This window comes from Cololabis saira, chromosome 19 (assembly GCF_033807715.1).
Source record: "Cololabis saira isolate AMF1-May2022 chromosome 19, fColSai1.1, whole genome shotgun sequence".
NCBI lineage: Eukaryota > Metazoa > Chordata > Actinopteri > Beloniformes > Belonidae > Cololabis > Cololabis saira.
The window spans coordinates 186,030-213,080 of record NC_084605.1 but is presented as its reverse complement, the minus strand read 5'-3'; the positions used below and the strand labels follow the sequence as shown (position 1 = coordinate 213,080).

Here is a 27,051-nt window from a genome sequence, read left to right as displayed (position 1 = left end):
CCCTGCGGAGGAAACTCATCTCTAAGGGAGCGTCCAGCCACCCTGCGGAGGAAACTCATCTCGGCCGCTTGTATCCGCGATCTTGTCCTTTCGGTCACTACCCAAAGTTCATGACCATAGGTGAGGGTAGGGGCGTAGATTGACCGGTAAATCGAGAGCTTCGCCTTTCGACTCAGCTCCCTCTTCACCACGACGGTCCAGTACATCGACCGCATTACTGCGGACGCTGCACCGATCCGCCTGTCAATCTCACGCTCCATTGTTCCCTCACTCGTGAACAAGATCCCGATCCCTGTGTGTATATATAATTTTTATTTTTTTTTGCATCTTTAGTAAGTACATTGTGTGTGTGTGTGTGTGTGTGTGTGTGTGTGTGTGTGTGTGTGTGTGTGTTTATGTGTGTGTGTGTGTGTGTGTGTGTGTGTGTTTATGTGTGTGTGTGTGTGTGTGTGTGTGTGTGTGTGTGTGTGTATGTATGTGTGTGTGTGTGTGTGTGTGTGTGTGTGTGTGTGTGTGTGTGTGTGTGTGTGTGTGTGTGTGTGTGTGGCTTTTTTTATTTTGTTATATGTATATAAATAAGTAAAAAAAATATATGTGTATTTTATCATTTTATGGCTGCTTGTAAACTTGTTTTTGATCTTTTTTTCTTAGTATGTTTTTCTATTTTATATTTGGAGAATAAAAAGTTGATTTAAAAAAAGAACTCCAAGTCAAGTTCTTACTGTTGCCAGCACGATAGTGTAATGTTATATATATATATATATATATATATATATATATATATATATATATATATATATATATATATATATATATATATATACATATATATATATATATATACCTCCGTCATATTTGAATAATATAAACGAAGAAGACCAACTTCCGATAAATTGGATTAAACAGTTTCTTAGAAACCCAACTTCCATTTAGAATTTTATTCCCAACTACTTCTCAAAACTTGGAGGCCTTAAATTTGTTCTCCTTTGCAATTATAAATCTGAAAACATCCCCTTAAAATGATCTAATTTCCATAAACAGATGCTCCTTTCCTGGTCTTTAATCTATAAACACAACTTCTCCCCCCACAGATACTAGATATTATATATTATATAAACACAAATCATTGTTCTTCGAAAACTGGTTGGTCCATGGGATTTATCTGGTTAAGCAGCTCCTCAATCCAAACGGCACTTTAATGTCATACTCAGAACTCCTAGACAAGTATAGCATTCCTAAACCACCAAAGGAATACACTTTAGTTTTTGATGCTATACCTTCTGGTGTCTTAATGCTTCTTAGGAATTCATCTGAACTGTCTTTACCTCCATTGGACCCTGCTGTTACTAGTGTTGGTCAGATATGTTTCTGTTACTAGTGTTGGTCAGATATGTTTCTGTTACTAGTGTTGGTCAGATATGTTTCTGTTCCTAGTGTTGGTCAGATATGTTTCTGTTACTAGTGTTGCTCAGATATGTTTCTCCTCTAAAAAGAGCAATAACAACCGTGAGTTACGTGCCTTATTTCAAAGAGAAGTCTCTGTTCCAAATGTCGTCTCTTACTGGAATAACTAACTTCAGATCTGAACTGGAAGGAGTCCGGCGAGCGGCTGTACAAGATGGCTGCGTAGACTTCAGCTCCTCAACCCAACGCTTACTATTTTGTTTATAAAGACCGTTTGAGTGATTTTTTTTCTCCAACAACAGGTTAGTTTTGTATTGAGTAAAGAACCGCAACGTTTTTATATGGGATAGACTTCGCCTGATGGTGATTTTGAGATCGTGAAAGGGCGCAATGACCGAGTTGGAAGCAAAAATGGACACTGTGCTATCAAAGCTAACCAGCGTGGACAGCGTGCTGGCGAAAATCGATGCTCGGATTGCTAGCATGGACACCCGTTTTGCTGGTTTCGACACACGCCTCGATAATCTTCAGGGCGAGGTGTCTGGTATTTGGGCTGACTTTACATCGCAAAAAAGAGAAATTGGCAATGTAAGAAAGGAAGTTAGCGTACTGCAAGCTAACGTGGAAGCTAACTCCAGCAAGCTAGCTGAACATGATGCCGGTGTGGAAGCTATGCGAGCTAAGTTAGCCGACATGGAGGACCGGAGCAGACGTTGCAACGTGAGGATCAATGGACTGCCGGAGGGGACGGAGGGATCTAATGCTATCCAGTTTCTCACTCAAAAGCTGCCGGAGTGGTTTCCTTCTCTTAACAACCTCCAGGGAGAAATTATGAGGGCGCACCGCGTCTACAACGGCACCGGGGCTACAAACGTGCGGGGTCGTACTCTGATTTTCTGCTGCCTTCGGTACACAGTCAGACAAGACATACTCACCGCTGCGAGAAGAAAGCCTCCTGTCATCGAGGGTCGGAAACTGCAGTTCTCACCGGATTATAGTGCCCACACAGTGAAGCGACGCTTGGCCTTTTCCACGGCCATGGATCAAGCAAGGGCCAACGGCATTGAATTCTTCCTGATCTACCCGGCTACACTCAAGATTAAATCCAAAACTGGCGCCATGGAATCCTTCCAATCCCCGAGGAAAGCCGAGGAATACATCACGCTGTTGCTGAGAGGATCGCCCGGAACGGAGGATCAAGACACGGACAACTAGCTGGTAATTATGTCCACAGCCAGCTGTTGTGGCCGCACTTTACTCGGTGTGTTTTCACTACGTCTTTATTCCACAACGCTGCTGGTTTGTTGACAAGTTGCTGGCCGCGGCTCACCTGCAAGCTCTCGGCGCTCATCGATGACGTCACGAGGCACGTTAACCGGCTCACGGTTATTGATATGCGGACAGTTTTCCTGGTTTTGACATCCACTTTTTGAGTTACTGCCTTCCATCCAGATTCATAGCCCACTCCCTGGACCTTTTTTTTATTTATTTATTTCTTTTTTTTCTTTTTTGGGGGGATGTGAGATTGCGAGGTTCTTTCTCTCTCTGCCTCTGTTTATTTTATCAAGTCAATATTCGGGGGCTGGACTGATATATTTGATTTTTGTAAGGAAGGTTATTGCTGATTTTTATTTTTTATTTTATTTATTTATTCTTTATATATACTTGCTCAACGGTTCACTGTGTTATTTAAATATCGGGTTGGGTCCTGCTCTTTCGCGGCCCTATGTTCACACCAATCGCGGATCAACATTTAAGTGTTTATTTTCTTTACTGTTTTGTGTGGTTTAATGTTATGTTTTTTGATTTATTTGTCTTGTCATTAGGGTTATGGTGCCACCTTGGGGTTTACAGTAATATTGTGAGGGATGTGTTTTTTCTATGTTTCGGGGAACGATGCTCAGAAATTGATGCTGGTTAGGAAAAGGGGATCATGTTTATACCAACTACTTACCATCTTGTCTGACATCTGTTAGTGATATCTGGAATATAATGCAACCTAATGGGTGAATTAACAATCCTGGTGTGGAATTGTGATGGTTTGAATATACCCCACAAACGAACCAGTGTCTTAACCTTGCGGAAACGAAGGAGAGTAGATATAGCTTTGCTTCAAGAAACGCACCTGCTAAAGAAGGACTCAGCTCGCATGGCCAACAGATTTTACCACACCGTAGCATCTTCCTCAGCTGATTCCAAATGCAGGGGGGTGGCCATTGTTTGTAAACGAAACTTGAAAATTAAAGTTTTGGATACGTGGGCAGATAATAATGGGAGGCTGGCAATTGCCAAAGTAGAAATATATGGGAGAAAGATAGCTATTATTTCAGCCTACACCCCCAATAAGTTTGACAGGGAATTTTATAGTGTTCTCACTCAGGAAATGTTGCAACTGTCTGAATACTCATTTATCGTTGGTGCTGATATGAATGCTGTTTGGCAGGTATCTGCAAGGTCTAGCGCTACTGCTAATAAGGACCAGGAGCTGGCGACTGCAGCCTTACAGGCCTGGGTGGAAAGTTTAGGACTGTTGGATGTCTGGCGTACTTTTAATCCTACTTTGACAGATTACAGCTTCTTCTCGGCCAGGCACAAAACCTCTTCGAGGATAGATTTTCTTTTCTCTTCACCCCAGCTGTTTCAGAATATTAATAATGTCACTCTTCTTCCTATGGCGCTTTCGGATCATAAAGGGGTCTACGGCAATGTTTTAATTGGTGGTTTATCTAAAAAAGCACCTAGATGGCGATTCAACTCTCAATTGTTGGGAAATGAAGCCTATAAGTCACAGTTCAACGTTCAATTACAAGATTTTCTAGACATTAATGTGGGCTCGGTAGAAGATCCCAGAGTTCTTTGGAACGCTGTTAAAGGATTTATCAGGAATAAATAACACCACTCTGTTCTCTTCGAACATGTGCAAGACTAAAGCTGCTACACTACAAAACCTAGAGGCAGACTTTACTACATTAGATTTGATATTGCAGGCAAATTATTCCAGACAGATTGAAATACAACGTGATATTATTAAGAAGGAAATAAATAATATTCTCAAACAACAATCAGAATTCCTAATACACAGGTCTAGACAACGATATTATTTTCAGGGCTCGAGGCCCAGCCATCTTTTGGCTTCCAAAATTAGAACCAGTGAATCCTTTGCGGATATCCCATCCATCAGGTCATCTACGGGTGATGTCACAACAGATCCTAAGCAAATAAATGAAACCTTCAGGATTTTATATTCTAATTTATATCAGTCAGAGATTCAAGCGGACAGTGACAGGTGTGCTAGATTCCTGGATCAGATAGATCTTCCAAAGCTCTTGGAAGATGATGCTGCAAATATGGATGCTCCAATTTCTTTAGATGAACTGAAGGGGGCAGCAATAGCTATGCAAAGGAATTAATCTCCAGGATTTGATGGGATACCACCCGAGTTTTATGTAACATTCTGGGACAAACTTGGCCCACTGATGCTGGATATGGTGAGAACATCAATAGACAAAGGAGAGTTTTTAAGAGATGTTAACATTGCATTAATTTCCTTATTGCTAAAAAAGGATAAAGACCCAGTTGACTGTGCCAGTTATAGACCTCTCAGCTTGCTAAACGGTGATCTTAAGATTTATGCAAAGGTGCTTGCCAGACGCATCCAAAATCACATGGTCTCATTAGTCCATTGCGACCAGACAGGGTTTATTAAAACTAGGATGGCTGCTGATAATGTTAGACGGCTCCTACATGTAGTAGATGCTGCAGCGGGTAAGAACACGCCATCTGCAGTTCTCTCATTGGACGCGATGAAAGCTTTTGATAGGCTAGAATGGCCTTTTTTATGGGCTGTGTTGGAAAAAATGGGTTTTGGTGGGGACTTTGTACATATGGTCAAGGTTTTGTACTCTAAGCCTTCGGCTCTAGTTCTCACCGGTCAATTGTCATCTGCCTTGTTTCCTGTTTCCAGGTCCTCCCGGCAAGGTTGCCCCTTGAGCCCGGCACTGTTCGCGCTCTCTCTAGAACCATTAGCCCAGATGATCCGTCAATCTGCTACCATGCAGCCCATTTCAGTTGGCCGTACGTCTCATCATCTAGCGTTATATGCTGATGATGTGCTTGTATTTATGGAGAACCCGGTCCAATCCCTTCAGACTTTGCTCTCTATCTGTAGTGAGTTTGGCGATCTGTCTGGCTTCAAAATCAATTGGAATAAATCGGTCTTATTACGCCTTACCGACACGGCTAAAGCACTACAATTCCCACCTAATATTACCGTTGTCCAACAATTTAAGTATCTTGGAGTACACATTTTTCCATCCCTGAATCGCATTATCTCCCACAACTACTTAGAAATTTGGAACAGAGTTAAATTTGATTTAGATAAATGGTCCGGCCTTTCCAATTCTCTTCAAGCCCGCATCTCCATTGTGAAAATTAATATTCTACCTAGGATTCATTTTGTGTGCTCAATGATTCCCCTTGCGCCCCCTGTCAATTATTGGAAGAAAATTCATTCTAGCATTTCACAATTTATTTGGAATAAAAAGCGAGCCCGCTTAAAACTGGCAACCTTGCAGAGAAGTAGAGGAGACGGAGGACTGGCAGTTCCTGATTTTAAGCTGTATTTTTATTCTTTTGTCCTTAGACCTCTTTTTGTGTGGGCTAAAGCTGATATTCAGGTGTCCTGGCGTGAACTGGAGGAAGATATTGTTCGACCACTGACGTTGCAAGGGGCACTTTTCTCCAACATGTCCGACTCACAATGTAAGCTTCGTTTTGGCCCAATAGTCTCCTTTCTTATTCGGACTTGGCACACAGTAGAATCCCTGGCTAAGATATCCTGTAAATGGCACTCGTTCTCTCCATTATTCCACAATAAGAGTCTTACGATTGGAGGCAGACCCATCACAGCATCTCCTTGGAGTAACAGTAGTATCTGCTATCTAGGTGATATTTTCAACGGTTCAGGTTTACGCTCCTTTCAAGATGTGAGAGACACCTTTGCCTTACCGCCTTCCTCATTCTTTTTTTATTTGCAACTAAGACATGCGCTTAATGCACACAGTATTCCCCCTCAGCATGCCCTATCTATTCACTCTCTTTATAATTTGGTCACTACCCAAAGAGATAATTCGGGCTGGTTTCCAAATTATACTCTTATTTTCTAACATCTTCATACTCTAATTTACCGATGGACAGATTGTGGAGAAGGGATCACCCTGGTTTAGATACTGATTTTGACTGGGAGCAGGTGTGGACGAATATCAGGGAGGCATCCCGCAATCCGAATCACCAACAGATTCACTTTAATTATGTTCATAGAACCTATCTCACTCCATGTAGACTACATACTATGAAAATGATCCGTCTTGCAGTCTCTGCAATTTGAATTCTCCAGGAACCTTTATTCATATGATGTGGGAGTGTCCACCGGTTGAGCAGTTCTGGGCTACGGTGGCCTCTCAACTGTCAAACTGGACATTGGTAACTATCCCAGTGACAGTTCCTGTTCTATTACTGAAGGATTTATCTGGGATGGGTCTGTCGAGGGCTGCAGGGCGGTTAGTACTTGCTGGTATCACAGCTGCTAAGAAGCTGATGGCGATGCGGTGGAAGCCCCCGCACTCCCTCGCTCTCAAACACTGGATTCTCACTTATTTAGATGTTGTATTCATGGAGATGTCGACTGCCAGAATCAATGGGGCCAAAGAATCCGTCTGGAACAGCTGGGGGTGTGGCCAACTCATTAAAGGACTTGTTGGTATGATCACATTTTGATCCCGACCAGTTAACTTATGTTCCTTGTGTAAGTGAGGACGTGGTTATACAGTTTCCCTCTATACTGTGGTGTATGATATTTGAGTTCAGGGTGGGTGGGATGGGAGGGGGGAGGGGAGGGGGCACCCTTTTTTGTTGGTCTTGTCTGTTTTGTTTGTTTCTTAGTCTATATTTATGGTTTAAGCTTTTGGTTAATCTGGCGGCTCCTGTGATTTGAGAAATCTTGCAGGCCACAATCTGTGTAAGATAGTTTATGATGGGCATCATAGTAAAGCTGAAGGTTTAGCTCCTGAGTGGAGTGGTGCTGATGCCGAGGCTGGTTCTGGTTCCTGCATGCTCCAGTAAATGTGTTTGTTCTGGTTCTGGTTCCTGCATGCTCCAGTAAATGTGTTTGTTCTGGTTCTGGTTCCTGCATGCTCCAGTAAATGTGTTTGTTCTGGTTCTGGTTCCTGCATGCTCCAGTAAATGTGTTTGTTCTGGTTCTGGTTCCTGCATGCTCCAGTAAATGTGTTTGTTCTGGTTCTGGTTGCTGCATGCTCCAGTAAATGTGTTTGTTCTGGTTCTGGTTCCTGCATGCTCCAGTAAATGTGTTTGTTCTGGTTCTGGTTCCTGCTCCAGTAAATGTGTTTGTTCTGGTTCTGGTTCCTGCATGCTCCAGTAAATGTGTTTGTTCTGGTTCTGGTTCCTGCATGCTCCAGTAAATGTGTTTGTTCTGGTTCTGGTTCCTGCAGTAAATGTGTTTGTTCTGGTTCTGGTTCCTGCTCCAGTAAATGTGTTTGTTCTGGTTCTGGTTCCTGCATGCTCCAGTAAATGTGTTTGTTCTGGTTCTGGTTCCTGCATGCTCCAGTAAATGTGTTTGTTCTGGTTCTGGTTGCTGCATGCTCCAGTAAATGTGTTTGTTCTGGTTCTGGTTCCTGCATGCTCCAGTAAATGTGTTTGTTCTGGTTCTGGTTCCTGCTCCAGTAAATGTGTTTGTTCTGGTTCTGGTTCCTGCATGCTCCAGTAAATGTGTTTGTTCTGGTTCTGGTTCCTGCATGCTCCAGTAAATGTGTTTGTTCTGGTTCTGGTTCCTGCAGTAAATGTGTTTGTTCTGGTTCTGGTTCCTGCTCCAGTAAATGTGTTTGTTCTGGTTCTGGTTCCTGCTCCAGTAAATGTGTTTGTTCTGGTTCTGGTTCCTGCATGCTCCAGTAAATGTGTTTGTTCTGGTTCTGGTTCCTGCTCCAGTAAATGTGTTTGTTCTGGTTCTGGTTCCTGCTCCAGTAAATGTGTTTGTTCTGGTTCTGGTTCCTGCTCCAGTAAATGTGTTTGTTCTGGTTCTGGTTCCTGCATGCTCCAGTAAATGTGTTAGTTCTGGTTCTGGTTCCTGCTCCAGTAAATGTGTTTGTTCTGGTTCTGGTTCCTGCATGCTCCAGTAAATGTGTTTGTTCTGGTTCTGGTTCCTGCTCCAGTAAATGTGTTTGTTCTGGTTCTGGTTCCTGCTCCAGTAAATGTGTTAGTTCTGGTTCTGGTTCCTGCTCCAGTAAATGTGTTTGTTCTGGTTCTGGTTCCTGCTCCAGTAAATGTGTTTGTTCTGGTTCTGGTTCCTGCATGCTCCAGTAAATGTGTTTGTTCTGGTTCTGGTTCCTGCTCCAGTAAATGTGTTTGTTCTGGTTCTGGTTCCTGCTCCAGTAAATGTGTTTGTTCTGGTTCTGGTTCCTGCATGCTCCAGTAAATGTGTTAGTTCTGGTTCTGGTTCCTGCTCCAGTAAATGTGTTAGTTCTGGTTCTGGTTCCTGCATGCTCCAGTAAATGTGTTTGTTCTGGTTCTGGTTCCTGCTCCAGTAAATGTGTTTGTTCTGGTTCTGGTTCCTGCTCCAGTAAATGTGTTAGTTCTGGTTCTGGTTCCTGCTCCAGTAAATGTGTTTGTTCTGGTTCTGGTTCCTGCTCCAGTAAATGTGTTTGTTCTGGTTCTGGTTCCTGCATGCTCCAGTAAATGTGTTTGTTCCTCCATGTGCTGCTGAAGACAACAATCTTTTATCTTGCATATGTTTTTGTTTTTTGTGGTTATTTCCTTTTTTTCTGTATCTGTGTTGATGGTTATTTTTATTTGACATCTATGTTATGTGAAATATGTGTTGTATCCTGTTAATCTCAGTTATTCAATAAAAAAATTGATAACAAAAAAAAGAAGTAAGGAAGGGAGAAAAGAAGGAAAGCAAGAAGGAAGGAAGGAATGGAAGAAGGAAGGAAGGAAGGAAGGGAGAAAATAAGGAAGGAAGAAAAGAGGAAAATAAGAAGGGAAGAAAGAAGGAAGGAAGAAAATAAGGAAGGGAGGAAAGAAGTAAGGAAGGGAGGAAGGAGGAAGAGAAGAAGGGAGGAAAGAAGGAAGGAAGAATGAAAAGAAGGAAAGAAAGAAGGAAGGAAGGAAGGAAGGAAGGAAGGAAGGAAGGAAGGAAGGAAGGAAGGAAGGAAGGAAGGAAGGAAGGAAGGAAGGAAGGAAGGAAGGAAGGAAGGAAGGGAGAAAATAAGGAAGGAAGAAAAGAGGAAAATAAGAAGGGAAGAAAGAAGGAAGGAAGAAAATAAGGAAGGGAGGAAAGAAGTAAGGAAGGGAGGAAGGAGGAAGAGAAGAAGGGAGGAAAGAAGGAAGGAAGAATGAAAAGAAGGAAAGAAAGAAGGAAGGAAGGAAGGAAGGAAGGAAGGAAGGAAGGAAGGAAGGAAGGAAGGAAGGAAGGAAGGAAGGAAGGAAGGAAGGAAGGAAGGAAGGAAGGAAGGAAGGAAGGAAGGGAGAAAATAAGGAAGGAGGAAAGGAGGAAGGAAGGAAGGAAGGAAGGAAGGAAGGAAGGAGGAAAGAAGGAAGGGAGAAAAGAAGTAAGGAAGGGAGGAAGGAGGAAGAGAAGAAGGGAGGAAAGAAGGAAGGAAGAATGAAAAGAAGGAAAGAAAGAAAGAAGGAAGGAAGGAAGGAAGGAAGGAAGGAAGGAATGAAGGAAGGAAGGAAGTTAATAAAGATCATGTGAATAGACAGTGTTAATAAAGATCATGTGAATAAACAGAGTTAATAATGATAATGTGAATAAACAGTGTTAATAAAGATCATGTGAATAAACAGTGTTAATAATGATAATGTGAATAAACAGTGTTAATAAAGATAATGTGAATAAACAGAGTTAATAAAGATAATGTGAATAAACAGTGTTAAAAGGAACCCTGGTTATTAAGACATGTAGTCCCTAATTAGCCACAATTGTTCTCTTATACTAAAATATGTTGTTAGAAACACATAAAATAATCTAATTGCTTTGAAAATCTACAATGTTTATTACATATTTTGACCTGCGGGAGGCGCCATGTTTTACCTGCGCAATGCATTCTGGGGGCGATGACGTGGAGCGGTGGCTCTGGGAAGATAAGCCGCGTTAGTTTAACTGGGACAGGTATCTAAAACATAGATGAGCAGCATCTCCCGGCCGTGGAGGCTGACGAGGGAGCCCATAAGACGTTTCGGTTCAGGCAAACTGGATCAAAGTTCTGTGATGCACGGGAGATCTGCAAAAATGATCAAAGTCGTGCGCATCTTACCAGTGCATTAGGCTCCTGCGTAGACGGCGTAGCCTACGGCGTAGATGGCGTAGGCTACGCCGTAGCCTGCGTAGCCTACGCCGTAGACGGCGTAGCCGGGGCTTTAGAGCCCGCAGCGCACCGCCATCCGCTCTCCGCTCTCGCCGCCGCCGCCGCCGCTGGGATGGAGACGCCGGTGGGCAATATGCACGTTTGGGTGGGCATAGCCCACCCCTGCCCCCCCTAAAACCGGCCTGGGTGCTGGGTGATGACAGACCCGACGCTGAGGGGACTGGCCCGGGACTTTGACCAAACGGGAGGCGCAGACTTCGCTTCAAATAGGCAAGAACATCTTTATTTAATTTAATGACGCCAGATCAGGCTGGGGTTTTTATTGTAGCATCGGTTATCTGCTAATTGAAACGTGTGGTCTGTTAGTCTATCTGAGTTTTATGGTGTTTTTATAGTTCATGCTGTATGGTGCGGCACTTTTTTTTTTTTTTTTTTTTACTTTTTTGTAGGTGCACCGTCACCTTAATGTTCAGCTGTGTTTTGATCTGTGTTTCTGGTGTGCCGTCACCTGTTTAGCTGTGTTTTCATCTGTTTCTGGGTGTCAAAACAGTGTACGGGGGTTAGCAGGAGCCACCGTCTGACGTCACTACCCAGAATGTAAACAACAATGGCGACCTACGAGTTAAATTATATTTTCAAATTTTATAAAAACGAAGACATCAAAAAGGTTTTTTATATCACATTGTTATAATTGATACCAACATTTATCTTTTAAGACCTACATGTCATGTGAATAAACAGAGTTAATAATGATAATGTGAATAAACAGAGTTAATAATGATAATTATTTTATTATTATTATTATTATTGAGCTTTATTTCGAATATGCAAATTAGAAAGAACAATACTAAAAAGTAAAAAAAAAAAAAAAAAAAAGACAAGGCAGACCTCGCAGATCCACCAGCATATTGGAAAGGGAGTAGGATTGAAGTAAATACTTATCAGGTCCTACCCCCAAATCTTATATTCATTTTTCCAAAATAGCAAGAGAATCAATGAGCTTACTTATAGAACACAAGAAAAAAACATAATATAAGTCTATATATCAACATAACTATACATCCATTTACCAACATATCTACATATAACTATATATCCATATATATTAACAGAGATATATCCATACATAAATACTGTATGTATAATATATCACTATATATCCATATACATACATATATATATAACATGTTTCCATAATATTAATCTATATATCTACACATATTAAATAAATCTATCTACATTTTCATTCGCCACTGTATTTTGAGAAAAAAGTTTCTTTATATCTTTTTTTAAATTGTGATATGTTTTGACTTTGTTTTAGATCTATGCTCAGGCTGTTCCAGAGTTTTACCCCATAGGTCGACAGACAGAAGCTCTTCAGTGTTGTGCGTCTATTGATCATTTTGAAATTAAGTTGGCCCCTGAGGTTGTAACCTCCCTCCCTTTCAAAGAATATCCCCTGTATATGTCCTGGTAATAAATTATTCTTGGCTCTAAACATTAGTTTTGCTGTATTGCAATTAACTAGATCTATAAATTTTAGTAATTTAGATTGTAAAAATAATGTATTAGTGTGGTCCCGGTAACCTGCTTTGTATATTATTCTCACAGCTCTTTCCTGTAATATGCTTCTGTATGTGTTCCCCCAAACCTCCCAACAGTCATTTAAATAGGGTAGCATCAATGAGTTATAGAAGATGAGTAGTGATTTATAGTTCAAGAAATGTTTTGCCTTTGCTAATAATGAAATACTTTTGGACAGTTTGTTTTGAACATGTTTGATGTGAGGCTTCCAGCTCATTTTATCTTCTATTATCACACCCAGGAATTTTATCTTTTTAACTCTTTCTATTTGTATTCCATCTATGTGAATTTGAATTTGGCTATTTGATTTATAATTTCCAAAGACCATGAATTTGGTCTTACCTATGTTTAATGATAATTTATTTTGGTCAAACCATTTTTTCATTTTGTACATTTCTGAAGTGATCACGTCTAAAAGTAGCTGCAAGTTCTCACCTGTTCCCAAGAGATTAGTATCGTCCGCAAATAATACACTTTTCAATACATCAGATACCTTGCTTATGTCATTTATGTATAAATTAAATAATATTGGCCCTAATACTGACCCTTGGGGGACCCCACACACAGTGTCAGCACATTTTGATTTATATTCACCCATCTGCACAAATTGTTTCCTGCTCTTCAAATAACTTTCCACCCAATTCAACACTAACCCCGTATCCCATATCGTTCCAGTTTATTGATTAGAATTTCGTGATTAATTGTGTCAAAGGCTTTTTTTAAATCTATGAATACACCGACAGCAAATTTCTTTTTATCCATGGAATTAGTTATTTTTTCAATGAGGTCTATTAGAGCTAGTGAAGTTGATCTGCTTGAACGGAAACCATACTGACTATCGGAGAGTCATTTGTGCTTGTCTATGAAGTTGCATAATCTATTATTGAATACTTTTTCTAGGATTTTTGAGAATTGTGGTAGAAGAGAGACAGGTCTGTAGTTTGTGAAGTGGGATTTTTCACTATCTTTGAACATAGGTATGATTTTTGCTATTTTCATATTGTGTGGGACTTGACCGTTTTCAAATGACAGATTGCAGATGTATGTGAGTGGTTTAGATATCCCCCTTATTACCCTTTTCACTATCTTCATGTCAATTCCTTCTGAGTCCGTCGATGTTTTGTTTTTACATTTATTGACAGTGTCAATAATTTCATCTTCATCTATGGGATTTAAAAACATTGAAGTGGAATTGCTGTTTACATAACTCTCGGCTGTGTTTTTATTCATAATGTGAATAAACAGAGTTAATAATGATAATGTGAATAAACAGAGTTAATAATGATAATGTGAATAAACAGAGTTAATAATGATAATGTGAATAAACACAGTTAATAAAGATAATGTGAATAAACTTTGCCTCCATGTTGAGATAATAATGTGAATCCTAGTGAACAAAGTGTTCTAGTCAGAGATTCATGTCCGCCATTACTGAGTGTGTGTGTGTGTGTGTGTGTGTGTGTGTGCGTGTGTGTGTGTGTGTGTGTGTGTGTGTGTGTGTGTGTGTGTGTGTGTGTGTGTGTGTGTGTGTGTAGGAGAGGGAGGAGAATGACTCCATGTATTATTCGGGTTGTAAAGTGAACACAGAAGACATTCTGAGGTGAAAAAGCGGTTCTTTATTCGTGTTTGTCAATGAAAAAGCCCCGATGTTCCTGATCCTGGAAGAGGAAACGCGGGAATCCGCCATTGCTGCCGGTGTTCTTCCACACACACACCGGGATGACGTAGCAGCCGCGCTGCTTCAACACCGAGCCTTCAAGCGACTTCCGGTCACACTAACTTCATATTCCTGACGTTTAAAGTTGACTTGGTGAGCTTTTTGGTTGTTTTTTAACCCAAAAGTCCCCGCTCCGGCACTATTTTATGGAATAATCGCCGGTGAGGGATATCCCTCCGCCGGGGCGCGAGTACCCGGATGTAGAATCATGGCCGGTGAGGGAGTTTTTTTTATTTTCTTTATTGAAACATCGAGACAAACAAAAAAACAAGGAATAAAAGTCATAACAGAATTAGAAACTTTTGCCTTGGCAGTTTTACAAAATATACAGAACTGTCTCAGAAAATTAGAATATTGTGATAAAGTTCTTTATTTTCTGTAATGCAATTAAAAAAAAAACAAAAATGTTATACATTCTGGATTCATTACAAATCAACTGAAATATTTAAGCCTTTTATTATTTTAATATTGCTGATTATGGCTTACAGTTTAAGATTAAGATTCACAGAATATTCTAATTTTTTGAGATAGGATATTTGAGTTTTCTTAAGCTGTAAACCATGATCAGCAATATTAAAATAATAAAAGGCTTGCAATATTTCAGTTGATTTGTAATGAATCCAGAATGTATGACATTTTAGTTTTTACAGAAAATCACAATATTATAATTTTCTGAGACAGTCCTGTACACTGAGATTCTAATTATCGTAAAATAAAAAAAAAAAAAAAAAAAAAAAAAAAAAAAAAAAAAATCAAAAGGGCCATCTCATCTTTCAAGTAAAGAAAATAGTTCAAAGTTTCAATTTCCCTTTCACAAAAAACACAATTATTCAATTCAAAATTACATTTTAATTGTAAAAACTCGTTTGTTGGGTAAATTTCATTTAAAATGTTGAAGTTTACCTCTTTTATTTTCGGTGGAATGGGAAATTAAATATATTTTTTTCTTCCACTTCAAATTCATTTAGGATATATCTTTTTATTGGGTTAATATTCGTTAATAAACGTTTCTAGTGACTTTGATCGTCCATGTAAAGTCCCACTGGTTCGATCCCGGGCCGGGCAGGATATCCCTCCGCCGGGGCTCCAGTACCCGGATGGAGTGTCATGGCCGCCGTGGCTCCACCACGGAGCTCCGCGGCGCGTCTTCCTGCCCTCTGCCCGCCCAGCAGGCTCCCCGCCCGGCCGCGCCGCCGCCGCCGCCCCGGCCCCGTCCCGGCTCCGTCCCGCGGACTCCCCGGTAACTGCTGCTCACTGTCCGCCGAACTTTGGGAGGGGGGGCTTTGTTTTGGTGGAAAACTGGGGGGGAAAGTCCTGGAGTCGAACCCGCGACTCCGGGGAAGAACCGGGGGGGCGGGGGGAGCCGGGACGTGTAGCCGGGAACAGAGCGCTCCCGCCGGGGAAACTCTCCGACCTGAGCCGGTAAAAGTAGAGAGTTTAGATCCAGATCTGGGGGTTTAGATCCGGGAACTTTTACACTCAGTCACAGCTGGTTGGAGCTGCTCACCTGTCCAGGTGTGTGTTAGACTCACCTGTCCAGGTGTTGGAGCTGCTCACCTGTCCAGGTGTTGGTTGTGACTCACCTGTCCAGGTGTTGGTTGTAACTCACCTGTCCAGGTGTTGGTTGTAACTCACCTGTCCAGGTGTTGGTTGTAACTCACCTGTCCAGGTGTTGGAGCTGCTCACCTGTCCAGGTGTTGGTTGTAACTCACCTGTCCAGGTGTTGGTTGTAACTCACCTGTCCAGGTGTTGGTTGTAACTCACCTGTCCAGGTGTTGGTTGTAACTCACCTGTCCAGGTGTTGGTTGTAACTCACCTGTCCAGGTGTTGGAGCTGCTCACCTGTCCAGGTGTTGGTTGTGACTCACCTGTCCAGGTGTTGGTTGTAACTCACCTGTCCAGGTGTTGGTTGTAACTCACCTGTCCAGGTGTTGGTTGTAACTCACCTGTCCAGGTGTTGGAGCTGCTCACCTGTCCAGGTGTTGGTTGTAACTCACCTGTCCAGGTGTTGGTTGTAACTCACCTGTCCAGGTGTTGGTTGTAACTCACCTGTCCAGGTGTTGGGTTTCTGTGAGGTCACAGTTCTGATTCCAGCTGAGTTTGTGAATATAAATATTAGTTTAAACTAGGGCTGCAACAAACAATCGATAAAATCGATTTTTAAAAGCGTTGGCAACGAATTCCATTATGGATTCGTTGTCGCGTGATTAATACGTCACTCACTAAAGGCTGATTTATGGTTCCGCGTTAAATCGACGGCGTAGCCTACGGTGTATGGTGCGCGTCGCCGCGTACCATACACCGTAGGCTACGCCGTAGGCTATGCCGTAGGCTACGCCGTAGGCTACGCAGTACCATACACCGTAGGCTACGCCGTAGGCTACGCCGTAGGCTACGCCGTACCATACACCGTAGGCTACGCCGTAGCTCTGCGTTGGTGTACCGCGGAACCATAAATCAGGCTTAAGTCGCGGAGCTGAAGTTCAGGTGTTTCACCCGGACTACATTTGATGCGGCACCGCGCGCTGACGCCGCGCACGTAAAAAGAAGAAGAAAGAGGCGGCAGATTTGTTTGGTTTTAGTCATAGATATAGATAAAGGCTAGATGACTCAAGGCGGAGTCTCCAGGGTCGTCACACGGCGGCCATCTTGCCACAGGAGAGCTGCTCACTTTAACATTGTGTTTAATGGAGCATGTTCTGCTTAAACAACCTTAACTTGCTCAATTCTCAACAGACTTTCAAACAGTTTGGTTTGTTATGAACGTCAGAGATGTAGTTGCATACTTGTGAATAATTATAAACATTGAAAAACGTACTTTTGTATGAAAATAACCAAAACAGATAGCTATGACATGGTATTTATATTAAATCTTATTAGTATTCTTAGTAATATTTATATTTACATTATAACATATATACATATATATATTATTACCTTATAACATGTGTATATATATATATATATATATATATATAAATATATATACAGTATACCTCCGTCATATTTGAATAATATAAACGAAGAAGACCAACTTCCGATAAATTGGATTAAACAGTTTCTTAGAAACCCAACTTCCATTTAGAATTTTATTCCCAACTACTTCTCAAAACTTGGAGGCCTTAAATTTGTTCTCCTTTGCAATTATAAATCTGAAAACATCCCCTTAAAATGATCTAATTTCCATAAACAAATGCTCCTTTCCTGGTCTTTAATCTATAAACACAACTTCTCCCCCCACAGATACTACATTTGGAACAATGTGTTATAATGTAATAATATAAATACATGGTACATAAATATATTAATTATATATCTTTGTGCTCAGCAGTCTGCAACGGCCCAGACGGAGACACATGTAGCTCAGTGCTTAACTTTTATTTTTAATCCACTCTATATTGTTCTGGTCCGTTCTCCTAAATGTTCCCCCTCTAACCCGGTACACACAAAGGTTCCTCTAAACATCTGTTCCCGCTACAGTTTCAACTAAAATAAAATCACAATTATATTTTCAACACTGCCAAAACTCAAAATCTTATAAAGACTTTAACTTAAAACTTAACTAGAACTTAAAATCTGCTTGACACAAATGAAAGTTAAATTGAACGAGGGAAAAACACTAACCTTTTAGCTTACGTGTGTTATCAGGTGTAACGGCATTTTTAGGTTAGAAATAAGAACATTTCTTGGTAAGATCTTAGTTTTTTGAGTGAACGCAGTGAGAGAACAAGTTGTAATGTTCAAACAAATCCTTTTTCTGATTTGTATTTTTCTTCATTTTTTATAATTTATCATTTATTATTGTCCTGACAGCTCAGGTCCCTTTTTAACAAAGTATAACTTTTTTGTGCACTTTATTTTTATATATTTGGCAGATGTAAAGATGTAAATATTAGTTTAAACTATTAAAATGATGGAAACACAGATGTAAATATTAGTTTAAACTGTTAAAATGATGGAAACACAGATGTAAATATTAGTTTAAACTATTAAAATGATGGAAACACAGATGTAAATATTAGTTTAAACTGTTAAAATGATGGAAACACGGATGTAAATATTAGTTTAAACTATTAAAATGATGGAAACACAGATGTAAATATTAGTTTAAACTGTTAAAATGATGGAAACACAGATGTAAATATTAGTTTAAACTATTAAAATGATGGAAACACAGATGTAAATATTAGTTTAAACTGTTAAAATGATGGAAACACAGATGTAAATATTAGTTTAAACTGTTAAAATGATGGAAACACAGATGTAAATATTAGTTTAAACTATAAAAATGATGGAAACACAGATGTAAATATTAGTTTAAACTATAAAAATGATGGAAACACAGATGTAAATATTAGTTTAAACTGTTAAAATGATGGAAACACAGATGTAAATATTAGTTTAAACTATTAAAATGATGGAAACACAGATGTAAATATTAGTTTAAACTATTAAAATGATGGAAACACAGATGTAAATATTAGTTTAAACTGTGAAAATGATGGAAACACAGATGTAAATATTAGTTTAAACTATTAAAATGATGGAAACACAGATGTAAATATTAGTTTAAACTGTTAAAATGATGGAAACACAGATGTAAATATTAGTTTAAACTGTTAAAATGATGGAAACACAGATGTAAATATTAGTTTAAACTGTTAAAATGATGGAAACACAGATGTAAATATTAGTTTAAACTATAAAAATGATGGAAACACAGATGTAAATATTAGTTTAAACTGTTAAAATGATGGAAACACAGATGTAAATATTAGTTTAAACTGTTAAAATGATGGAAACACAGATGTAAATATTAGTTTAAACTATTAAAATGATGGAAACACAGATGTAAATATTAGTTTAAACTGTGAAAATGATGGAAACACAGATGTAAATATTAGTTTAAACTATTAAAATGATGGAAACACAGATGTAAATATTAGTTTAAACTGTTAAAATGATGGAAACACAGATGTAAATATTAGTTTAAACTGTGAAAATGATGGAAACACAGATGTAAATATTAGTTTAAACTGTTAAAATGATGGAAACACAGCAGCTTCAGATGTCGCCGGCGTTCACCTGTCTGTCTCACCTGTCTGGTCCAGGTGTGATTACTGATTACTGTCTCTCTCTCCAGGAATCGTGGCCAGACTGCAGCAGCTTCAGCAGCAGCAGCTTCAGACCCTTGAGCTTCACGGAGGATTCAGGTAATCACTGTTCACCTGGAACCGGTTCTTCCTCATTTATTCATTTTGTTCAACGACTACCTTTTTAGTGCGTGCGTGCGTTCTTTCGTGCGTGCATGCGCTCTTTCATGCGTTTTTTCGTGCGTGCGTTTTTTCGTGCGTGCATGCATTTTTTCGTGCGTGCGTCCTTTATTTCATGCGTTTTTTTCCTGCGTTCTTGCGTGCGTGCGTTCTTTCGTGCGTGCATGCGCTCTTTTGTGCGTTTTTCGTGTGTGCGTTTTTTCGTGCGTGCATGCGTTTTTTTCATGCGTGCGTCCATTTTTCATGCGTTTTTTTCGTGCGTTCGTTCGTGCGTGCGTTCTCGCGTGCGTACGTTCTTGCGTGCGTGCGTACGTTCTTTCGTGCGTTCTTTTGTGCGTTTTTTCGTGCTTGCGATTGTTTTTTTAGTGCGTGCGTGCGTTTTTTCGTGCGTGCGTTTTTTCATGCGTTTTTTCGTGCGTGCGTTTTTTCTTGCGTTGTTTCGTGCGTGCATGCATTTTTTTCATGCATGCGTCCTTTTTTTCATGCGTTTTTTTCGTGCGTGCGTGCGTTCTTGCGTGCGTGCGTTCTTTCGTGCGTGCATGCGCTCTTTCGTGCGTTTGTCGTCTGTGCGTTTTTTCTTGCGTTTTTTCGTGCGTGCATGCGTTTTTTTTCATGCGTGCGTCCATTTTTCATGCGTTTTTTTCGTGCGTTCGCTCGTGCGTGCGTTCTCGCGTGCGTGCGTACGTTCTTTCGTGCGACCGTTTTTTTAGTGCGTGCGTGCGTTTTTTTCGTGCGTGCGTTTTTTCGTGCGTGCGTTTTTTCGTGCGTGCGTTTTTTCGTGCGTGCATGCATTTTTTCCGTGCGTGCATGCATTTTTTTCGTGCGTGTGTCCTTTTTTTCATGCATTTTTTTCGTGCGTGCGTTCTTGCGTGCGTGCGTTCTTGCGTGCGTGCGTTCTTTCGTGCGTGCATGCGTTTGTCGTCTGTGCGTTTTTTCTTGCGTTTTTTCGTGCGTGCATGCGTTTTTTTTCATGCGTGCGTCCATTTTTCATGCGTTTTTTGCGTGCGTTCTCGCGTGCGTGCGTACGTTCTTTCGTGCGTTCGTGCGTGCGTTCGTGCGTGCGTGCGTTCTTTCGTGCAACCGTTTTTTTAGTGCGTGCGTGCGTTTTTTCATGCATTTTTTCGTGCGTGCGTCCGTTTTTTCGTGCGTTTTTTCGTGCGTGCGTTTTTTCGTGAGTGCGATCGTTTTTTTTTTAGTGCGTGCGTGCGTTTTTTCATGCATTTTTTTCATGCGTCCGTTTTTTCATGCGTACGTTCGTACGTACGTGCGTTCTTGCGTGCGTGCGTTCTTTCGTGCGTTTTCGACATTTTTCTCGACATTCCGACTTTTTTCTCAACATGTCGACTTTTTCATCCAAATTTCAACTTTTTTCTTAAAATTTCCACTTTTTTCTCAACATTTCGACTTTTCTCTCAACTTTTTTCTCAAAATTTCAACTTTTTTCAATTAATATGAATTCAGGGCATTCCAGGACACAAAACATATTTTACCTTTCAAACCACCTTTCTAATGTTTGGTTTTTCCTGCAGAAACCTGCGACGATGGAAGACGTCTCGACCCCGGACGATTCTGCCGCCGGACCCTGCGACCCGCCGGCTCCCGGGGAGGAGAAAGTGAAGGAGGAGCCGCCGCCCAACCAGGACGACCCCCCCCTGAACAATCATGGGGTTTCCTCCAGGACTGACCCCCCCCTGAAGGATCATGGGGTTTCCTCCAGGACTGACCCCCCCCTGAAGGACCATGGGGTTTCCTCCAGGACTGACCCCCCCCTGAACAATCATGGGGTTTCCTCCAGGACTGACCCCCCCCTGAAGGATCTTGGGGTTTCCTCCAGGACTGACCCCCCCCTGAACAATCATGGGGTTTCCTCCAGGACTGACCCCCCCCTGAAGGACCATGGGGTTTCCTCCAGGACTGACCCCCCCCTGAACAATCATGGGGTTTCCTCCAGGACTGACCCCCCCCTGAAGGACCATGGGGTTTCCTCCAGGACTGACCCCCCCCTGAAGGACCATGGGGTTTCCTCCAGGACTGACCCCCCCCTAAAGGATCATGGGATTTCCTCCAGGACTGACCCCCCCCTGAAGGTGTTGTCCGGGACCCAGCAGGGGGCGGTGTTCTCCGGGAAGATCCTGAGCTTCGGCTGCTCGGTGTGCAAGGACAGCTCCACCTTCAGCCCCAACGACCTGCTGAAACACTTCACGGCCGCCCACCAGGGGGCGCTGCCCACCTACCCCTGCGACCTGTGCCACTTCGTCACCCACGAGTTCCCGGCGCTGCAGCAGCACCGCATCGGGCACCGCAACACGCTGGTGACCTGCGAGCTGTGCGGCGACGACGTGCAGTACTCGCTGCTGCTGCTCACGCGCCACTACGTGGTTAGCCACAGCACCAACGGCCAGTTCCGCTGCGACTGGTGCCACTTCTGCACGGCGGACGCCGGCACCTTCGTGCAGCACATCCACCACCACAACGAGAGCCACTGGAGGTGCCACAAGTGCCGGCACGTCAGCCTGGGCGAGGACGAGCACCGGGCGCACCTGAAGGGCCACTCGGGCGTCTTCCCCTACACCTGCGCCTTCTGCGGCTACGGCGCCGCCCGCAGCGACTACCTGAAGAAGCACAAGGCCACGGTGCACAAGGACCTGATGGGGCGGCGGGTCGGCTGGAGGCCCGGCGAGGAACCGCCGCTCAAGGCGGGCGAGACCAGGAACAACGGCCTGAACGGCCGGCCGGTCAAACCCGAGCCCAACCCGGAGGAGAATCACTTCCTGGACGGATTTGTTGCCAAGAAAGGAGGCCGGCACTTCCCGGAGCAGCCGGCGCCGGTCGTGCTGCAGGACGGCGAGAACTCGTCCGGCTCGGACGCCGAGGGCGGCCACCCCAACGGACTCACGGTGCTGATGGTGAAGAACAAGATCTCGCTGCCGCCCAACTGCACCACCAAAGTCATGGGCTTCAAGATGGTGGACGGCAAGAAGCACCTGGTGCTGAAGGTGATCCCGAGCGCCAAGCCCGACCCGTCCGGCCCCGACGCCGGCGTCGACAAGGAGCCGCTGGAGAACGGGCAGCACGCCGACGCGTCCGGCACCGGCCAGGACAACGTTGTGGCCGTGAAGGTGAAGGTGGAGGAGGAGGAAACCTCCGTCTGCAGCTTTGACTCGGCGCTGCGCTCCGGCGACGCCGCTGACGCCGGCCGGCCGACGGAGCGACCGCCGGGTCGACCCGGCACCGACGCGTCTCTCACGGACACTAAGGACTACCACCACTTGAACAATAACGGCACCGATAGAGTCAAGGGTGACAGTAATTCGGCCGATGAGACGTTTGACTCTGATAAAACCAGAGCTCCGCCCACAGGGGGCGGGGCCAAGGCCGCTAGCTTAGCCGCTAGCTTAGCCCCCCCTTCACATCAGGAAACGCTGCTGCCCAAATCAAGTCTAGAGAACTGCCGAGCGTCGGAGGAATCGTCCCCGAGTGACGACGACGGCAAAAATCCTCCGGCCAACCAAATCCTGCTGACGGGTCTGGACTCGCCGCCGTCCCAGTTGTCGGGAAAAGCCTCCGCCGCCGCCGCCAACCAGGAGGTGTTCACCTTCCACAACTACTCCAAGGAGACGTTCAGCACCGCGCTCAGCAACCTGGACTCAACCGACGACAGAGACGACAGAGACTCAGCGTGGGAGTCGTCGCAGCTCAACCTGACGCTGGCCGAGTCGCCCGAGTCCTCGCCGCGCAGCGAGCCCGACGGCGACGATGAACCGCCGACGGAGGAGAACCCCGACTCCGTCCTGCAGGAGTTCAACATCATCAAAGTGGAGGAGGAGAACATTCCCGTCTCCACCAAACCTCCGGAGCCAAAGAGAAGCTCCAGCTCGGTGGGGAAGTTCGTGGTGGAGCATTCGGAGGAAATCATCCACCAGCAGCTGAGCAAGGAGAGAGACGCCCAACCCACAACCGTCCGGCTCCTGCAGCCGCCGGAGAACCGGCTAGCCGCGCCGACGACCCCGACCACCGGCTTCAAGCTCATCACCAACTCCTCCAACCCCCAGATCAACGTGACGCGCCTGAACTCGGGGGTGGAGCGGTCGCGTAAGGCCAAGCTGCTGGGGATTCCTGCCGCGCGGCTCCGGGCCGCGGAGAACGGCACGGCCCGGGTCTCGGGCGTCGCCCCCAACCACTACCTGATCAACAGCCACGGATTCAAGAGCCCAGTCCTGCTGTCCAAGGCGCTCGCCGGCGCGGCCAGAGACAGAACGGCAAAGGCCCAGCCGACGTGCTACCTGGTGCAGCGGTCGCTGCCCTTCGTCCAGGCGCCGCCGGGGACGTCGGGGCTCAAGCTGGCCGGCACGGCCATGAAGCCGGTCCTGGCCATGCCGGTGGGCTCGGCCGACAAGCCCGGTGCGCTGCCGGCCGGCCGCCAGGCCTTCCTGCTCCGCTACGTCTCCGCGCCCAAATCCGTCCTGAACAAGGCGGAGGGGAAGACGGCGGCGGCCAACGGCGACGGCGCCGCCGGTGCCGGTAAGGTGATATTTAAGATCGTCACCCCGACCGGTGCCGGCCTCCTGAAGGCCGGGCCCAACGCCGCCGGCGCTGCGCCGTTGTTCCTGGCCACGCGGCCGCAGTGTTTCCTGCTGGCCAACAAGCCGGCGACCGCCGGAGTGAAGGCGGTCGTCGGCATAGAGAACGAGCGGAAAGACGCGGTGCCGTCCCGGGTCAACGGGGCGGAGCCGCCGCCGCCGGGCGAGGCGGAGCGACTGCTCGCCGTCCGGCCGCCCAGCCAAAGGAAACGCCGCAGGAACGCTTTGCTGGACGACCTCCCCCCCGCGGTGGCCGCGGCGCACAAGGCCCGGCGGCTCCAGAACAAGGGCCCGGCGGAGGTGGAGCCGGAGCCATGGAGGCCGGTGCCCAAAGACACGGAGAGGACGCTGAGACTCGCCCCGGTCCGGCCCGGCCAGCCGGTCCGGTGTCCGCGGAGACACCAGCCCGTGGTGGTGCTGAACCACCCGGACGCCGGCGGGCCCGAGGCCGCCGCCATCATGAGGGTGGTGACCCGCTACCGCGGCGCCGTCGCCAAGGTGGCGCTCTGCCCCCGGACGGTGCAGGCACTGGCCGGGCCGGCCGGCGGGGGCGGGCCGGCCGGGGGGGACGGGGCAGAGCCGGACCCCCCGGACCACCTGGACCACCCGGACCCCAGAACCTCCAGGGCCCCCCGGAGCTCGGTCCGGGAACGGTTCCTGCTCCGGCTGAAGCTCAGGAAGAAGAGCAGGAAGAAGTACGAGGTGGTGGAGACGCCGCCGGGCCGGAGACCCGGCTCCGGCTCCGCCGGGTTCGGCTGCTGGTTCTGCGGACGGATCTTCAGCAACCAGGAGGACTGGATCGGACACGGCCAGCGCCACCTGATGGAGGCGACGCGGGACTGGAACCAGCTCTGCTAGGACCGGGACTGGAACCAGTTCTACTAGAACCAGGAACCAGTTCTACTAGGAACCTGGACCTACACTGCAAAAACAAAGAATATTTGTCTGATTTCTAGTTAAAATGTCTCATTTTTAGTCAAATAAATCTCATTCCACTTAAAACAAGACACATCACTGTTTCAAGTAAATTTTCACTTAAAATAAGTAGAAAAATCTGCCAGTGGAACAAGATTTATCTTCTCATTACAAGCAAAAAAACCTTGTTCCACTGGCAGATTTTTCTACTTATTTTAAGTGAAAATTCACTTGAAACAGGTGAAAATGGTCAAATAAAACAACATTTTGTCGACATTTCAACTTTTTTCATAAAATTTTTGACTTTTTTTTCTCAAAATTTAAACTTTTTTTCTGGACATTTTGACTTTTTTTCTCAAAATTTCACAAGTTGAAATTTTCACCTGTTTCAAGTAGATTTTCACTTAAAATAAGTGGAAAAATCTGCCAGTGGAACAAGATTTTTTTGCTTGTAATGAGAAGATAAATCTTGTTCCACTGGTAGAATTTTTTTACTTATTTCAAGTGAAAATTTACTTGAAACAGGTAAAATTGTTGTTTTTTCAGTCTTGTCTTAAGTGTAATGAGATTTTTTTTACTTAAAATGAGACATTTTAACTAGAAATAAGACAAATATTCTTAAGATTTTGAGTTTTTGCAGTGTAGGAACATCTGGTGCTCCGGGGGGAACCAACGCCTCCCTGTCCCCCGGGGGGGGAACCAACGCCCCGGGGGGAGCCTTGTGTCCCGGGGGGGGAGCCTTGTGTCCCCGGGGGGAACCAACGCCCCGGGGGGAGCCTTGTGTCCCGGAGGGGGAACCTTGTGTCCCCGGGGGAACCAACGCCCCGGGGGGAGCCTTGTGTCCCGGGGGGGGAGCCTTGTGTCCCCGGGGGGAACCAACGCCCCGGGGGGAGCCTTGTGTCCCGGAGGGGGAACCTTGTGTCCCCGGGGGGAACCAACGCCCCGGGGGGAGCCTTGTGTCCCGGAGGGGGAACCTTGTGTCCCGGGGGGAACGTACGCCCCGGGGGGAGCCTTGTGTCCCCGGGGGAACCTTGTGTCCCTGCAGACTGAGTGTTCGTATGTTTTAATAGGTTCACGTGGGGACTTTATGGACTTTCTGGACGACTAACTGCAGTTTTACTGTCTGATCCAGCTGGAACTTTACTGTAACTGTAACTGCAGAGTTGGATCAATTACTCAGGTAGCTTCATATAAATCTTCTTATTTGTATTTTCACCACAACTTTAAAAGAATAAAAGGCATAGGTCTAGCTCAAGGGACTTTTTATTCTTGTTGTTTTGTTTCTATCCTGAACTTCAGCTTGTTCAAGCCCAGACTTTAAAGAGTTTCCTCCTCCGGTTGTTCCAGTTCCAGAGACGCCGTCGTTAATCTGAGCTCTGTAAAAGGTTTAGCTCAGATTAGAGCAGCAGAATTATAATTTACAACTAGACAATTTCCTCGCAGAAATTTCGAGAGTGCCACGGCGGGCTGCTGCACATTTGTGTACATTATTGAATTTTGCAAGCAATAAAGGTAAAGACTCGCATATCGGCCAATCAGAAGAAGGGGCGGGGCTAATTTGTATATATAACATACACATGTATATATTTATATATATATAATAATATACATGTATATCCCATGAACCTGTTCCCAGCAGGATTGGGGATCAGCTAAGGTCAAAAGGTCAGGGTTCAGATTTCTCCATTTTCCAGGTTAAAGTATATGAAGTCTGTATCGACTGAGTCATGTGACCAGTTCTGGCTGAATGACTCAGCAGCTGACTGCTGGTTGCCCCGGCAACAAGAACCTCGACATGAGTAAGGTTCTGGGTTTGCTGTGATAAAACCCCAGATTTTGCCTTGTGACAAGTTCTCAAATAACTCCACTTTGTGATCAAACCGTAGCTCTTAGCAGAAAAACAAAGACATCGTGAGAGACACAGAACCCGGCAGATTCTGACAGTCTTAATTTTATTCAGATATTCCTTAAAATGTGTTAGTAACGGCAGTTCGAAAACAAAGTGAGATTTTTTTTAAAGAAAACTTTTAATTACATTCTAGTCAATGGGGACTGAGGCAGGAATTGGCACAGCTTTATTCCCCCCGTTTAAATTTTGTGCATACCCCGCCTGTGAAAGTCACATTTTATGAATCCCAACACCTATGTCTACATTCTGACCAAAAATTATTTGTCTAGCTTTCACGGTTTGGCCGTGAG

The 27,051-nt window shown here is 44.5% G+C and overlaps 2 protein-coding genes across 3 annotated transcripts in view; one reads left to right on the top strand and one right to left on the bottom strand.

The window, feature by feature from the left end:
* LOC133419832 (NACHT, LRR and PYD domains-containing protein 12-like) overlaps nucleotides 1-27,051 on the bottom strand; it is a 211,603-nt gene that overhangs the window by 131,337 nt on the left and 53,215 nt on the right. The window lies entirely within an intron of this gene.
* LOC133419830 (zinc finger protein 518A-like) lies at nucleotides 13,916-26,101 on the top strand. Of its 2 annotated transcripts, none has more exons than XM_061709286.1 (3): nucleotides 13,916-14,300; nucleotides 19,228-19,297; nucleotides 20,887-26,101. In XM_061709286.1, the coding sequence occupies exon 3, from the start codon at nucleotides 20,899-20,901 to the stop codon at nucleotides 24,793-24,795; it is 3,897 nt and encodes a 1,298-aa protein (XP_061565270.1). In that variant the 5' UTR covers nucleotides 13,916-14,300; nucleotides 19,228-19,297; nucleotides 20,887-20,898; the 3' UTR covers nucleotides 24,796-26,101. The 2 variants fall into 2 exon arrangements, with proteins under 2 accessions (XP_061565270.1, XP_061565269.1); XM_061709285.1 differs by lacking the exon at nucleotides 13,916-14,300 and adding an exon at nucleotides 15,177-15,325.